This window comes from Buteo buteo, chromosome 9 (genome assembly GCF_964188355.1).
Source record: "Buteo buteo chromosome 9, bButBut1.hap1.1, whole genome shotgun sequence".
NCBI lineage: Eukaryota > Metazoa > Chordata > Aves > Accipitriformes > Accipitridae > Buteo > Buteo buteo.
In genome coordinates, this window is record NC_134179.1 from 43850665 (window position 1) to 43866331 (window position 15667).

At 57.1% G+C, this 15667-nt stretch overlaps 2 protein-coding genes, 1 long non-coding RNA gene and 1 other non-coding gene across 4 annotated transcripts; 1 reads left to right on the plus strand and 3 right to left on the minus strand.

Moving 5' to 3' along the window:
* Positions 1-241: 241 nt before the first annotated feature.
* On the minus strand, positions 242-5733 carry ABI3 (ABI family member 3). Its single transcript, XM_075036385.1, has 8 exons — positions 5345-5733; positions 4155-4322; positions 3120-3296; positions 2352-2434; positions 2117-2212; positions 1524-1714; positions 1256-1390; positions 242-1070 (listed from the first exon to the last, which is right to left on the minus strand). Exons 1-8 carry the CDS (start codon positions 5636-5638, stop codon positions 910-912), a joined length of 1305 nt encoding a protein of 434 aa, XP_074892486.1. The 5' UTR covers positions 5639-5733; the 3' UTR covers positions 242-909.
* A 1147-nt stretch (positions 5734-6880) lies between these two features.
* Positions 6881-8686, plus strand: GNGT2 (G protein subunit gamma transducin 2). Its single transcript, XM_075036396.1, has 3 exons — positions 6881-6924; positions 7989-8078; positions 8380-8686. The coding sequence occupies exons 2-3, from the start codon at positions 7995-7997 to the stop codon at positions 8503-8505; spliced, it is 210 nt and encodes a 69-aa protein (XP_074892497.1). The 5' UTR covers positions 6881-6924; positions 7989-7994; the 3' UTR covers positions 8506-8686.
* LOC142034696 (uncharacterized) lies at positions 7200-10851 on the minus strand. Its single transcript, XR_012651724.1, has 3 exons — positions 10093-10851; positions 8739-8819; positions 7200-7761 (listed from the first exon to the last, which is right to left on the minus strand). It is a non-coding gene; the product is annotated as an uncharacterized LOC142034696 (long non-coding RNA).
* A 360-nt stretch (positions 10852-11211) lies between these two features.
* On the minus strand, positions 11212-11283 carry TRNAQ-UUG (transfer RNA glutamine (anticodon UUG)). The gene has a single exon. It is a non-coding gene; the product is annotated as a tRNA-Gln (tRNA).
* Between the last annotated feature and the right edge of the window lie 4384 nt (positions 11284-15667).

Genomic DNA, 15667 nt, shown 5'->3' on the forward strand with positions numbered 1-15667 from the left:
CGTAATTCCTCCAAAGCGTAGAAACCCTGACAGCAAATCTGAGCAGTAAGGAAATAACCAAAGCAGCCCTGAGTTGTTCCTCTATTTCATTTCCCCCGTCTTTGTTCTTCCTTCTCTGGACCCTCTTCAACTGTGTGGAACTTAAAGCCATGGAATTAAAAAAATACATATATATGTATATAGATATATATCTATATATTACAGATACACAAGTTGTTTGTATCCAGGACATAAACCTGGGTGTGAAACGGCTCTCTGAGTTGCACATACATGTTGTTTCTCTTCCTTGGGCTGGTGAAAGTTGGCAGGGGGGGAATGGCATTGGAGGGGGAGCAGCAGAGCAGGGCCAGGCTACAAGCGATGATCTGCAGGGGACCCTATGGGGACCCCTTTGGTGCAGGATTGGGCCCTGGCTCATCCCCCCCCTGCGTCTCAAGCTGATGGGGACGGCAGGCAGGTTCCCTGGGGCCACAGCCAGGTGCTGCTGTTCTCCTTGTCCCTGCGGGTGTTCAGCCCTTCTCCTCTATCTGGGCTTTGGTCCTGTGCCGCCCTCGCTCCAGGGCCGGGAGCATCACCAGGGCCAGCCCACGGGATCACCGTGCCACCCGCCGTGTTTCCATCAGCCGAGAAAGCTGCTGTGTCCCGGTGCTGAACCTTCCCAGCACCAACAGCAGCCAGTGCTGCTGTCGTTAAAAACACAAAGAAAAGCAAGATGGGAAAGGGACCGGGCAGGGGGATGCTGTGGGTGCTGGTGGGTGCCGGCAGTGGCACCCAGTCCAGCTGCCCACGCAAGGGCTGAGCTGTGCGAAACCCCAGCTGTGCAAAGCCGACATTGAAGGGCAAAGCAGAGCCCTGCTCGGGATGATCCGGATTGGGGGATTTGTGGGGGGAACTGCCCGACCCCGGCGCTCAAAAGGGCTCCACGTAATTGCCGGGGAAGAAACCCACTTCCTCGCCCATGACGCCCTCGCACCAGCCGTCCGAGTACCGCCGCGTGACGAAGAGGAGGGTGCCGGGCTGGAAGGAGAGCTCGTTGTCCTTCTGCCGCGTGTAGGGGTAGAGGGCCACCACTGTGAGAGGAGGGAGAGGGGACAAGCCACCGGCGGGGAGGACGTGAGCAGACCACGGCATCGCTCGCCATCCCAGCCCCAGCCCATGCTCGGGCAGAGTTGGACCCTCAGTGCCATGGTTGTGGGCAGGGCTTCAACCAAAAGCACCATGGCAAAGAGATCGGGGAGGGGGGGATCCACCGTACCTTTCTCCAGGTAGCTCTCCGGGACCCAGGGGGGGTCCTCTGCGGCGGGGGGTGGTGGTGGTGGTGGGGCCAAATCCTCAAAGTCGGGCAAAGCTGGTGGTGGCGGCGGCGGCGGCGGCTCAAGGTCATCGGGGGCTGGCAAAACCCCACCAAAATCGATGGGGGATGAAGGGCTCCATGGCGGGGGGGGGAGAGAAGCCACATACAGCCCTCCCACCTCCCCACTAACCCCTCCATGCTGAGCATCCCTGGACCACCGAGCACTCACCTGGGGGCATAAGGTCCAGCGGGGGCATAGCCAGGTCCCCCAGCGGTGGGGGGGGCAAGTCCCCGGGGAGAGGTGGGGGTGGTGGGATGGCGGCCGCAGGCGGTGGCGATGGCCCCGGCAGGGAGGGGAGCAGCGGCGGCGGCGGCGGCACGGGGATGCCTTCAGCGGGGGCTGCCGGGGCTCCGCTTGAGCTGGGGTTGGGGCGGAGGAGCAGGGGTGTCAAGGTGGGAGGCCAGACTGGGGGGCCTGGCTTTGCCCCCCCCCCCCACTTTTTGAATACAGACACTTGCTCCGTGCCAGGACGGGGTGCCGCTCGCTGCGGTCACTGTGTGGGGCAGGAGATCCCGGTATCCGTGTACAAACCCTTTCCCCACCCTGTGCCTCAGTTTCCCCATTGGGGACCCTCTCTGTAAGGGCTATTTTTGCTCTAAAGACAAGCATCGCCCAGGGTAGCAAATCTCCCACTCCCCAAACCCCATCTTTTTCATCAAAACCCCTTTGCAGCAGGACCTCCCCTGAGCAGCGGGGTGACAGTGGCTGCTCTCCGGACCCCCCCCCCCAGCCCCTCCCGACCCACCGGGCAGCACCGGTACCTGATGGATATCAGCGAGGAGGTGGAAGAAGCTGCGGAGATCTTGCCCTCGGGAACCACGGGTGGCCGGATGGGCTCAGGGGCACGGGTGCTTCTCCTGCGGGCAGAGCGGCCGCTGACCCCCCCCAGCCCGGCTAGCAGGACCCCGGATGGGACCCCAATGGCTAACCCCATGCCACATGTCACCGCTCGGTGACACAGAAAAGCAAAGCCCCCGACCCCGCACCCATCCTCACCCCAGGGTGCCTGTAGCCTGCGTCGCCGATTTGATCCCCTTCCGAGCCAGGGTGCCCGTGCGGGACAGCTGGGTGCTGTGATCCTGCGGGCACAGGGAGACACGGAGACGTGATGGTGGCCGCAGCTTTCCCCGCAAACCCATTGAGTCCCAGAGGGCTGTGACACCCCCATTCTGTCCCCCACCCACCTCCAGGGGAAGCAGCACCCCAAGGTCTCTGCTGGACCCCCGCCTCGATGGGAAAAGCCGAGCGGAAGGAGCCACCGGCACTGCGGTGCGGAGGCAGCCGAGAGGCGCCCGCCAGCGTGGGAACCACGTCCCCAGTGCCACCACTTCCCCTCCAGCCCCACGGCGGCTTCGCTGGGGGCTCGCGCCTGCGAGGCTGCCAAAACAACACCCCACCCCCCCCTCACCGCCGTGGGTGCCTTCCTGAGCGGGTGGTTTCGATGCTGGGAAAGGCACCGTGGGGGTGAGAGCGTCACGGCTCAGTACCGGCCCCAGCGGTGCTGATGGCTTTTGCTGAGCGTTGTGTGCCTCAGTTTCCCTTTGCTGTATTGGAGCGTGTCCCCCCCCTTCCTTCCCCACGCTGGGACCACCAAGCCTCAGCAGGATGAGTCCCGGATTGGGCTGTGGGGCACAGAGAGACCCCGCTTCTCCATCGAGGAGGGGTTTGAGCCCATCTGTGCACCCATCAGCGTACAGTGGGGACCAAGAAAGCCCATCCAAGCCCCCTCATCCCTGCAGAACATCTTCCCAGCCCTGGGCTGACCTTTATGCCGTGGCCGATGTCATCCAGGACACTGAAGTTGAGGGGTTTCCTGTAGTAGGGCTCCAGGCAGGGTGGGCTGGGGGGGGGCACGATCTTCTGGTAGGACGGGAACCTCTTGCTGACAGTCAACGAGCCGATCTCCCGGCGAGACACCTTCTCTTTGTGTATGTCAACCCTCTGCAGAGATAACACTGTCCCCACTGTCCCATCCCAGGTTCTCCTCGTCTCCTGCTGCCTCCTCCAAGTCCCACCACCCTTCCCGGCCCCATCTCCCTGCCTCTAAGGGAGGGCTTGCAGGGAAGGATCAGGATTGAGCCTGAACCCCCTGGCCCAGCTGAAGCCTCAGGGGCAGATCCTGCTCTGCTCCATCACAGCAGGGCGAGTGATGCCCTTGATGCCACCACAGCGGATCTGGCCCTTCCTAAAGCAGGGGACGGGGGGACAAGGCAGTGGCGGGGGGATGTGTGAGCCTCGGCCACCCATAAGCTGTTTTCCTGCTGCTTCCAGTGTGACCATGGGGTCCCATCTCTTCTCATGGCTGGAAAGGCTCCAGGTGGCTTCCAAGAGCCAGGAAGAGGGCGGGTGGCCACGGGACTCCGCATCGGTGTCCCTAAGCTCCAGGAGGACGAGGCCAGGCTCCAGCAAAGGGAAAGCGTGGCAGCCAGCCCAACGGTCCGAGCCCCATCACTCCACTTTGGCTCCTCTGAGATTTCCCAGACAGATCCTACGGTCCCCTCCACTGGGATTTGCAAGTGCCCAGACTGGGAGAACACCCCAGAGACCAGTTTCCCAGCCCCAGGTAGACTTGTCCCCCCATGGCGCGTTGGGTGACCCCCCCCCCACCACCACCCAAGGAGATGGTCTTGCATTTCCACTGCAAGGTGATGCTACGGGGGAGGCTGACAGGCTCTTGAAGCTGCGGGGAAGGAGGGTCTTCAGCCCCTTCGAGCTGCCCAAACCCCTTTCCAAGAGCCCACTCCCTTCTCAGGACCCAAACCCCAATATGCATCGGCACCGGTCAGAGGATGGTCCCACCTGGGCCACGCAGGCGATGTCGGCTTCCACCTTCCGCACCTCGGCCGTCTGCAGGTCCAGCAACCGGAGGAAGGCGGTGGCCAGGCTGCTGACCTGGTAAGTCACGCTGGCCAGGGACTGCGTGCTCAGCGCCATCGTTTCTTCCAGCGCCTTCCGCTTGTCGCTCGCCTGGAGGGGGAAAACCAGTCGGTGGGATGAGCCCACCCCGTGCAACCACCGCTACCCTCCGTGTCTTCACACGCTGGAGTCACACGGTAGCAAAGATGCTTCCTTCTGCTTTCCAAATGCATCAAACTTCCTCCGGCTCCGCCAGGACACACGGGCACCCGTCAGGCAGTGGTGCTCGGCTTTTCCAGCACCAGGGATTCACCGTGATTCCTGCCTGGGATGCTGCCGTTTCGGCAGGTGCCAGAGCCAAGTGCCCAGCTCAGTCTCCGGCCACCCTTGGGGACAGCCGGCCATGCCACCAGCTGTGGTAGGGACAGAGTCTCAGTTCTCTGAATAGTTCAGCACGTTTCCCCTTCAGCTCCGCTCCGGCGGGTCCAATCCCTTGGGAGCAGCCTTGGGTCTGGCTTGAGTCAGCGAAGCCGCTGACACAGATTCTGCAAAGCACCCAGGGAACGGGGGGCCAAGACACCCTCCCCAGCAAAGAGGGCCAGAACGAGCCTTTTCCCTCCTATTTCATCTCAAAAGCTCCTGCCCCCCCCTTCTCTCAGTGGGGGCCAGGCAGGGAGGAGGGACACAGACAGCAGCAGAGCTTCACGCTTGCTCTGCGTGTGCAGGCACCCAGCTCGCCTCTGCCCTGCCAGGAGGCACCTCTGAAACCCTGGGAACAGCCTGGGGGGGGGGAACTGGTGTCCCTGGTCCCCTCCCAGAGCTTCTCTGGACCCCCGGAGGACTCTCCTTTCATCCCAAACCCACCCTGAGAGCTGAGCAGAAAAGCTGCTGTGCAGCAAGCGGGGAAACTGAGGCAGGAAGGGAAAAAAAAACCCCAAACAAACAGCGGCATGCAACGCTCGGTAGGAAGCTACCAGGGATGCTCAGGCTTCCATCTCCGGGTGCAGAGCCTTCATCATCACCCACCAGCCACCCCTCCAGGACCACCATCTCACCAGGGCTCCCAGCTGTCCCCAGCATCACGCCCAGCCCCAAATCCGCAGCTCGTCCTGCGACGTCCCCGTCCCCCTTACCTGCAGGTAGTTGCTCTCGCAGTAGTCGGCGACCCTGTGGAGGTTGCAGTGGTGGTCTCGCAGGACCTGCCGGCCTGCCGGGATGTCACGTTGCTGCAGCTGCTCCAGCTCCGACATGATGCCGGGCTCGGTTCCCACTTCCTCCCCAGCCGCCCCGGCGCTGGGTTTTGAAGCTCGCGGTCGTGCTGACGCAGGGCCCGCGGGCGCCGCAGTGTCCCCGTTCCCCCCAAGGGACACCCCGCAGGCATGGAACCCACCCTGGCCACCTTTACTGGGGGTGGTGAGGAAAACCATCGTGGCCCCAGCTCCACGAAGGAGGCGTTGGGGGGGGGCCAGCCCCTGGCCATGGCTGGTGGTCACCCCACCAGGGCAGGGGCTGAGAGCGGCTGTGACGGTGGAGGATGTGAGTCACGGAGGAACCGGCAGCGCAGGGTGGGGGTGAGCGACTGAAAAAGATCCCAACTCCCCCATCTCTGCCACCCGCGCCCACCCTCCGTGAGCCGCTGCCACCCTCCCGGTGGGTTTGGGGTCGAGCCAGGAGGGCGATTCCCTTCCCTTTGCCTTTATCGGTCAGGCAAGAGATACAGCCAAGGGCAGTGCTTCAACTGCCAGGTCCTCCTCCCTGGAAAAGCCCTGCGCACCCCACGCAGCATCGCTCCGGTCACCCGGATCTCACTCAGCTCAGGGCACAGAGGGATGCGACAAGTGACCCCACGGAGGCACCCATCCTTCCTTTGTCTGGGATAGCGTGTCCTTCTCCGTGCCTTGCTAACAACGTTTCACATCCCCACGGGTGAGGTTGTGTGGAGGGCAGGAAATTCCCACTTTCCCAGTGCTTGGAAATCCCCCTCCACCCTCTCCTCCTCCTCCTCCTCCTCCTTCTCCTCCCCCCGCAGGTGCTTCCTTGGGGTCTCCGGGGCTCCGTCCTCAGCCCCACCGACTTTGCTCTGGCCAGACAGGAGCAAAACCCACGTTAAGGGCTCAGCCCTTCCTGAGCCCGCAGCCCCACCAGCACAAGGACAAGGGAAATGATGAATTTCCTCCAGCACCAGCCCAGCTCCTCATACCCTGAAGGACCAAGAGCCGCCCGAGCTGCTCCCGGCCCCCAACGAGGCTGCGCCAGCCCCCCGAGGTCTCCTCGCCCCAGCTCCCCCCCTCTCCATCCCCTCCAAAACTCAATGAAAGCTGCTCTGATTCTCACAGCGGTCAGTCCCTCTGCCCCAACTGGGCACATATATCAGACACCCATAGCAGGGGCTCAAGGGCTTCCCGGGTGCCCCAGCCACCCAGTCCCACAAAGCACTTCACCTCACACTTCCTCCCCCATCCTCACCCTCCCCACAGCCCCACCACCAATTACCCCTGGCTTTGAGGCTAATTCCCAACACCTGACCAGCTTATTCTCCTGAGTCTATTATCAGCTTAAGGACCAACGACATCTGCTCTCCGCTACCCTCCCAGAGAGCTGAAAGAGTCTTCAAGCCTGGAGCAAGAGAGCAAGGGCTCAGTTGACAGTGTCTCCTCGCGGATGGATCTCTGAACATCTCTACTGCTGAGAGGGGCAGTCCTTCTCCCCAGAGGTAAGTGGCTTTGCTCCCTCCAGGTACAAATGGCATCATGGGGTCCACCTAGTTTAGGAGCCACCTTCTCTGTGGGTCGGTATTACAGCTGTAACAGCTTTCGGCTCCTCGCGCTCTGCCGCGAGCATCTCCTGGGGTTGGCTGTGCCCCAAGGGCATCGATAGGGAGAGGAGCACTGGGCACACATGCCATGAGAGGAGCTGCAGAAAACCAGCAGGGTTTGGGACATGCAAGCCTCATGCCTTCCAAAGCAGGGCCAAGGTACATTTCAGCTTAATCACATTTATTTTTTTTATTTAAAAGGTTGCGGCCAGGCTTTTAAACCCAAGTTTTAACACAGGAACAAATCTCAGCAGCACAGGCCAGCTGTGCAGGAATCTCACATAACCCTTGGATGGGCTTTCATGAAAAAAAGAGCTGGGCTTTTCCAACCCAGGTGGCCCCAAAAACTTTCAGTCCCAACAAGCAATGCCTCTGCGTTCAAATAGGCAAGTTCACAGCAATAAAGGGGCCGTAATCCATGTTATCGCTTACCTGGGGGGGAAGGGACAAGAAGAAAAAAAAAAAAATGCTATTTAGTTCCTTAGAAAACCTGCAAGGACGCTCTTGCCCAGGCACAGGACCCTGATCAGGAAGGTCTAGTTTGCAGACCTGGGCATCCAGGTTCTCCTACAAGGCTGCTGTGCTGATGGCCCCAAGGCAGCGACTTTTCTCAAGGCTCAGCTGGCCACCTCATGTCTTGAGGAAATGGCCTCCGTGGTAGCAAAGTCCTCTTTAAAAACCACGCTGGATCCTCCTCTGCTGCCCTCAAAGTGCATCTGTCGCTCAATGTGCCTGCTGAGAACAAGCAAACAAAAATCTGGTTACAGCAGATGTTAGAAGAAGGGTTTTGAAAGGTGCCTCCTGCCTCGGTTTTCTTTTAGCATCAGCCCATCTCTCACCATGGGGGTAGCTGAGATGTTAGCGGTGTTTGCAATACTATTAGGGCCGAAGCAATAGTCCTAATGTGCCTTAGGAGAAGCCCAGCTATACGCTAATAACGAGCCATTTCCCTGCGGTTACAGGGCAAAATGGCTCAGGACATGACAGAGAAAGAGCTGCTGAAGATGGAGCTGGATCAGCTGAAGAAGGAAGTGAAGAACGAGAGGCAAATGGTGAGTCTTCCACCCAAAATGCAAAGGGGCTATTCCCCAGGGTAACTTTCTGGCCTGACCAGCACGATTGCTGCAAAGGAAAAGCTTTGCCCATGTCCCAGAGTCCAGGGGCTGCAGCCCCGCACCTGGTGAGGTCCCCATATCACCCTGGGGACATCCCATGCTGGGTGGGATGTTCATGGCCATGGTTCCCCTCTCTTGGCTGCACAAATGGGTCTGTAGGCAGCTGACGAGCAGGAGCACAGCTCTGCCATCAGGATTCGATCCCGTAACCCACACAGAGTGTTTCTTTCCTTGGCAGGTCTCCAAGACTGGCAAAGAGATCAAGGAGTACATCGAGTCCATGGCGGGCGAGGACCCGCTGCTGAAAGGAGTCCCCGAGGACAAGAACCCCTTTAAGGAGAAGGGGGGCTGTACGATAAGCTGACCCCCTGCTGCTGTCACCACTGGGCACAGGGATGTTCCTATGTGCAAGCCAAGACTGTCAGAAACCTGCTTTCCCTGTAGTCTGACCTCGGCGCTGGGGAATCCAGAACCAAAGCATAGCGCATGTAAAGGACAGCAAAAGGAAAAGAAAAAAAAAAAGAAGAAAAAAAGAAAAAAAGAGGGGGGGGGGAAGAAAACAAAAGAAAAAAAGAAAAAAAAAGGGAAAAAAATTACCCCGCTGCCACCGGAGATGAGGTTCAGCAGCCAACGCAGTGTGTGCTTTTGTGCTCTCACGGCTGATCTACGTTTGGTTTCCTGCAAGCAAAACTTCTGCATTTTTTAGCAGCCAGCAGCAAATGGGGCTTTAATGAAACCACGGAGCTCTGTCTGGTCCCAGACTTCTCCAAGCAGCCCAACCCCAGAGCCGAGCCCCAGCTTGCAACAGAAAAGCCTCCCAAGCAGGACCTTGCTCAAATCAGTTTCTCTCAGTGCCTGTTTTCCCATCTGGCACAGGAGGGCAATACCCACCCTGCTGCTTTGAGGCTTCCAGGGGTCTGAAGCTTTATTCTCTTCATTCCCATGCATCCCCCTCAGACGGTGACCACTGCTGCCTGCCACTCCTACAGCCTACGCCTCGCACCCACCATGCACCTTGCATCAAGAGCCAGGGAACGGCTAGAGCAGGGCTGGGTGGGCTTCACCCAACACAGGGCAGGGCGTGTGAAGAAGCGAGGCCCCAGGCATCTTGTTTAAACCCTCACCCAGCCTCTCGGTCTAGCTTCCTTCCCTGGAAACCCCCTGGCAGCCATGGGAAAGCAAGCCCAGGACTGTCAGGTCCTGCCTGTGGCTGGGGTAGCTCCAAGCACTGCCTCTGCTTCGTCAGCTCCCGTCTGCTGCTACAACCGAGCCTCATGTGGGCAGAAGGGCTGCGAAGTCTCATCCCACCATGTCCCATGGAGATGGCAATGACTCGGAGCAGGCAGTTTGGGGGGCAGCAGCTCCTTGGAACAAGACAGGACTCCTCAAGCCATAAGCTAGCAATGCCAGGCCATGATCCTCCTGCTCCCAAGGACAGCTTTTCTCCTAGGACAAATTTCATCCCCTGCTTGATAGAAAAAAGCACATCGGCTGGTGCACAGCCAGCTTCTGAGTTCAGGAGGGTGATACTTCAAGGAGGATTTGTGGGGTTTGTTGTTTGGGGGTTTTTTTGAGGGAAGTTTGGGGTTTTTTGTTCTTGTTTGTTTTTTAAATCCATTACAGCTACAGATTATCTTTGGGAAAACTTTTCAAAACTTCCCCAGACAATCAACCCCAAACAGAAGCAGCAGCTCTTTTTATTTCTCGGGTCCTGTCCCCGCCGCAGGCTGTCCACATCCCGCTTCTGCTTCATGCTCACCCACCTCTGACATTGCAGCAGCCCTTGGGGCCCACAGTGAAACACTCCCCTGAGGCTCAGACAGCCTCTGCTCAGAGGTTACACATGTCCCATGGCAGATTTAGACACGGAGAAGACAATGGCTGCAAACTCAAGGCAGGAACAAACCTCTTCCAGCCAGTGTTTGGGAAGAGGCCAGAGTGTAGCAGGTACCTGCTGCATGGTGGGAAGGGTGCGGGGTCTACGGCGACGCTGGTGGCTGCTGCTGGAGCTCCAGAAACGGGCGGAGATGGGCCTGGGATTAGTCTAAATGCTATGCTTGGAGGGAAATTGCTTTTGACCCCACTTGGAGTGGCATCTTCCTGCTTGCCAGGCCATTGCTTGATCTCATCGATGGACCGGCCCTGCTCAGCACTGCATCCGTGGGGCTGAGGGGGTCCCGTGGCACTTCAACCCCAGAGACACCCCAAGCCGGGGGGTTCCCTGGCAGAGCACAGACACAAGGAAAAGAGGCTTTTCCCCACCGCTCCCCTCTGCAATACCTCCCTAGCCAAAAAAAAAAAAGACAAAAAAAAAAAGGTGGTTTTGTTCTCTCTTACAGATGCTAAATAAACCTGCCAGCTCGAGCGTGGCCTCTGTCTTTTCTGCGGCAGCGAGGGGCAGGGTTGCAGGGCCGGTGGCCCTGAGGAAAGCAGCTTCACCGGGGTCCGGCTCCTAGGCCAAAGCAGAGCACCGGAGCTCGGGCTGCCCCTAATCCGGGGCCGATAACCCGGATGCGGCCCGGTTTCCTGCTCCCGGCGGGGATTGACCCCGTTAATCGATGTTAAACGGCTGGAAACCTGCGTCAGAGCCGGCTAAGCCGCTGCCGAGGGGATTCGGGACGCTTCTGGCCCAACAGAGGCTTAAAACCAGGGCCGGGCCTTTGGGGTCGGTCCCCGCCCCGAGGTCCCCTCACGCCGCCCACCCGCCTTGGCGAAACCGCGGCGGCCTCCACACGGTGTCGCGACACTCTATACGCGGCGTGAGGCGGAGCGGAGCGCGCTTCCAGCCAATAGCGGCGCGGGGTGGTAAGAGTGTCAGCCCGCTCGCCCAATCGAAGCTAAGAAAGCGCCCGCCGGCCTCTGCTCCGCCCCGCCGCTCCCGCGCATGCGCCTTGAAGAGCCGGCGCCCCCGCACAAAATGGAGCCCGGCTGGGGCCGGGAGGGCGTTAGGAGTGGCGGAGGGGGGGGGGGACGGTGACACACACCCGGTGTTGCCCGCGGTCCCGGTTGCCGCCGGATATCCCGTCGCTTTACCGGCCACGGCATCGTCGGCGGTGCAAAAAGAACCACGAGGTCCCACCGAGATTTGAACTCGGATCGCTGGATTCAAAGTCCAGAGTGCTAACCATTACACCATGGGACCGCTACGTCCACAGCGCGGCCCCCGCGCCCTCAGTCTACCCCACCGATCACGAGTGGACACCCCCCCACACACACTTCCCCTCACCGGGTCCGGTCCCGCTTCCCCCCCCCACGTCTCACCGTGGCGATGGGGCCCTGCTTCCCCCCGCCTCACCACCGCCTCCGGTACCGCCCGTGCCCGGTTTGGGGGGGGGGGGGCGACACACGCGAGTTTCCCGTGTCCCACCGCCCCCCCCGCGGGTCCACCGGCAGCCTCCGGACCCTCCCGGGAGGCTCAAGGGCACCGAGAGCGACCGAACGGTCGCTCTCGGTGCCCTTGAGCCTCCCGGGAGGGTCCGGAGGCTGCAGGGCGCGGGGGAGCAGCACCAGTTTGGGGGGGGGGTGCAGAGACCCCAATCCCACCTCTCCCAGCACCCCCAGTAAAGCACGATACTGGCCCCGATTGGGGGCTACCGGCCCCGCGGAGTAGCCGTAACATTTTCGGGGATGGCCCCAAGCTTCACCGCTGCCGGCCCCCCCTCCTCGTCCCCAACCCTCAACGCCCCTTTCCTCCCTTTATTTCTCTATTTTTTTTCTCTATTTCCCCCTTTATTTCTCTATTCCCCCCTTTATTTCTCTATTTTTCCCTCATTTCATCTGTTTATTTCTCTATTTACCCCTTTATTTCTCGATTTTTTCCTGATTTCATCCCTTTATTTCACTATTTTTTCTCTATTTCCCCTTTTCTCTATTCCCCCCTTTATTTCTCTCTATTTCCCCCTTTATTTATTGGTCTATTCCCTTTATTTCTCTATTTTTTCCTCATTTCACCTCTTTATTTCACTATTTTTTCTCTTTATTTCACTATTTTTCTCTACTCCCCCTTTATTTCTCTTTTTTCCTCATTTCACCTCTTTTTTCTCTATTCCCCCTTTATTTTGCTATTTTTCTCTGTTCCCCCTTTATTTTGCTATTTTTTCTCTGTTCCCCCATAATTTCGCTATTTTTTTCTCTGTTCCCCCTTTATTTCACTATTTTTTCTCTGTTCCCCCTTTATTTCACGATTTTTTTCTCTATTCCCCCTTTATTTCACGATTTTTTCCTCTATTCCCCCTTTATTTCGCTATTTTTCCTCTAGTCCCTCTTTATTTCGCTATTTTTTCTCTATTCCCCCTTTATTTCGCTATTTTTTCTCTATTCCCCCTTTATTTCACTTTTTTCTCTATTCCCCCTATTTCCACCTTTATTTCTCTATTTTTCCCCATTTCAACTCTTTCTCTATTTTTTCTCACTTCCCTCTTTCTGTTTTGTCTCAATTCCCCCTTTATTTCTCTATTTTTCTCTAGTCCCCCTCTATTTCTCTATTTTTCTCTAGTCCCCCTCTATTTCTCTATTTTTCTCTAGTCCCCCTCTATTTCTCTATTTTTCTCTAGTCCCCCTCTATTTCTCTATTTTTCTCTAGTCCCCCTCTATTTCTCTATTTCCCTCTAGTCCCCCTCTATTTCCCCTCTTTATTTCTCTATTTTTCCTCCCCCCAACTCCATAAAAACACACACACACTTTTTTTTTTTTGCTTGTTTGTTTGTGGTTTTTTTCTCTTTATTTTTTAAAATGAAACAGTGGAGTAAAGCGGTTTGTGGCAAAAAAAAACAAAACAAAAACAAAAACAAAAAAAAAAAAACAAAACACAACCTCGCTGGAAGAGAAATGGAGCCCACGTCCATCCGTAATCCCAACTCCACATCCAAGCCAACAAACTGCCTCACGCGAGGGGACAAGGGAAGAACACGGATTAGAAGAGGCAAGGAGGAGAGGGAGGGGGAAAAAGGTGAAAAGAAACAAATCAGCTGAAAAGAGGAAAAACAATATCTTTACAGGAAAGTACAATTATTTTTTTTTTCTGAATAGTCTGAAATTGTATTGGGGCGGCTGCCGGCAGCAGCAGCACCCTTGGGTGCACCCAGTCAGTGGATGAGGAGGTGCTGGGTGCTCCTGGCGTTGGGGTGCAGAGTGATGCCGCACCCCAAATTCAGCTCGACCACCCCTTGTGCTGCCATCCACCGGCTGCCGCCATCCTGCCCCAAAAAGCCGCTGGAAAAAAAAATAATAATAAAGCATCGCCTGTGATTCCCCCAGCAAAAAATGGGGTTCAGCCCCCGCCGGGCTGGGGAAGCGAGAAGGATGGAGCTGTACTGCTGATGGAAGAAGTAAATATCCAATCCAAGTTCAAAAGGAAAAAAAAAAAAAAGTAATGGAAGATTGAGCATTAAAAAAAAAAAAAAAAATCAGTCACAACCAAACATTTCGGACTGCTGAGGTCTGGAGCTTTTACAACTAATGACCACTTTAAAGTGAAAAGAAAGCCCATAAATTCTATTTTTAAAGAACATTTTTCTTTGGAAAAAGAGAGTAATTTTTATTTTTTTTTCCCCTAAACTACAGCATGTGGAGTTGCCACTACCTAGTTTTTAATCTATTGTCGCTAAGAGGTAGATAAACAAAAATGAATTGGTTATATATAAGGTCGTGCCCCTGGGTTTGATGTGCAGTGAAGCTGAGGGACTCCACGGGCACCGGCCGCTCGGGGCTCCCAGGAAAATCTCGGGCTTCCTGGGGGGGGGTTCGCCTCCTCTGGAGCCATCCTAAAATTTGCTGGGTTCCAATTCGGCCGCAGAGGCCGACGGAGGAGGCAGTGGCACTGGGGGGCAGCCGGGGGGGTCACGGTTTAGAGCCTGATTTCCTCCTGAAGTCAAGGAATTTGATCCCGAGATAAATCCAGAAGCGCTTCAAACGAACCAACGCAATTAACCGCTGCGTAACGAACGCTCGCACCAATTATGGCCATTTTAAGGATTAACTTTCTGCCCTGATTCCAGTCAATCCCATCGATTTCCCGGGATGATCCGCCAACAGCGATGGGAGAGCCCGGCGAGCCCAGCGCTGTTCCTTGCCTCCCGTCCCTGCCGCTGGCGGCTCTGCCGGGGCCGTGCTCTGGATCAGCCCTTCCCCACCCCGAAACATCGGCAAACTCCTTCCCGCTGGACTTAGTGTTGCTTTGCAGAGACCATTTCCCAAACTGGTCCAAAAAAAAAAAAAAAAAAAAAAAAAAAAAAAAAGGCTTCAGTTCTGTCGTACATCCCGACTCCTGGCGCTTAAATTATTAATTTTTATTTTTTTTTTTTTAGCAAAAAAAAAACCTTTTCGGTGTTAGCTCGTGCTGATCTGCAGCACCCAAATACTTTCCACAGTTCATAACCCACTGCTCTGCCGCACCGGCAGGGATGCAGAGCATCCCACCGCTGCTGTGGTCCGGCAAGAGCATCCCACCACCACCGCGGCTGGCAGAGCATCCCACCACCACCGCGGCTGGCAAGAGCATCCCACTGCCACGGTCCGGCAGAGCATCCCACCACCACCGCGGCTGGCAAGAGCATCCCACTGCCGTGGTCCGGCAGAGCATCCCATGACCACTGCGGTCCGGCAGAGCATCCCACCGCCGCGGTCCAGCAGAGCATCCCACTGCCACCGCGCCCCACCGCCGCTCAGAGAGGTATTCGTCTGCAACAAAAAAAACCTCAAGAATTCTGTAACGTACAGTAAAGCAGCAGGGATCAAACACACCCCCGAGTCAGCCCGGGGCTGACTTTTCAAGGGGTCCGACTCGGTTGCTATCCCATCCCCGCTGCCCTCCCAGCATCCTCCAGAGCCTTCCTCATCGGCTCTCCTCTTCCTCCTCCATCACGCAGCTCTCCCTAACAGCCGGGATGCCAAAACTGCCTCCTCGCCAGCCAGGGAGGGTCTCTGCTGAGCTCGGGGAGTGCCGGAGGCCGGATCCTGCCGCGGGGGTCGGTGAGGGACCCTCCCGTCCATCCCAGTCAGCTCTGAGGTAGTTTGCACATGTACGTTTCCAGCTCGCAGCACCTACACAGTCTCCAAAAAAATTCATGATTTAAGAGCCTCTGGCTGGTTTCGCTCTGCTCTGGATCTCACCCACAATTACAAATGAGTTAAAAAAAGAAATAAAATCCAAAAAAAACCCCCCAAACCAAACAAAAATAAGAAAGGCTGATTCAACCGAATGGGGACACATTTCTTCTTCTCCCCCACGCGCTGCCGACGCGGAGCCGCCGTCAGGCATCCCGAATTAATTCTAACCTTGAAGAATTATTGCCAAGCACCCGCTCCCGAGGCTGCATCCCAAGCATCGGATACCCGGCACGTGGCCACGCACCTCCGACCAGCAGATCGAAGCCTCCCTGAGCTCAAGCACCGCTTGTTCCCGCTGCCCCATCCACCGTTCCCGGCTCCGAAAGCAAATCCATAGCCAAATCCTGCACCCTCCGGCTGGGAAAGACCGTAGCTGGACTTGGCACGGCACAGCCCGAGCGGCTGCCGGGAGCCAGCAC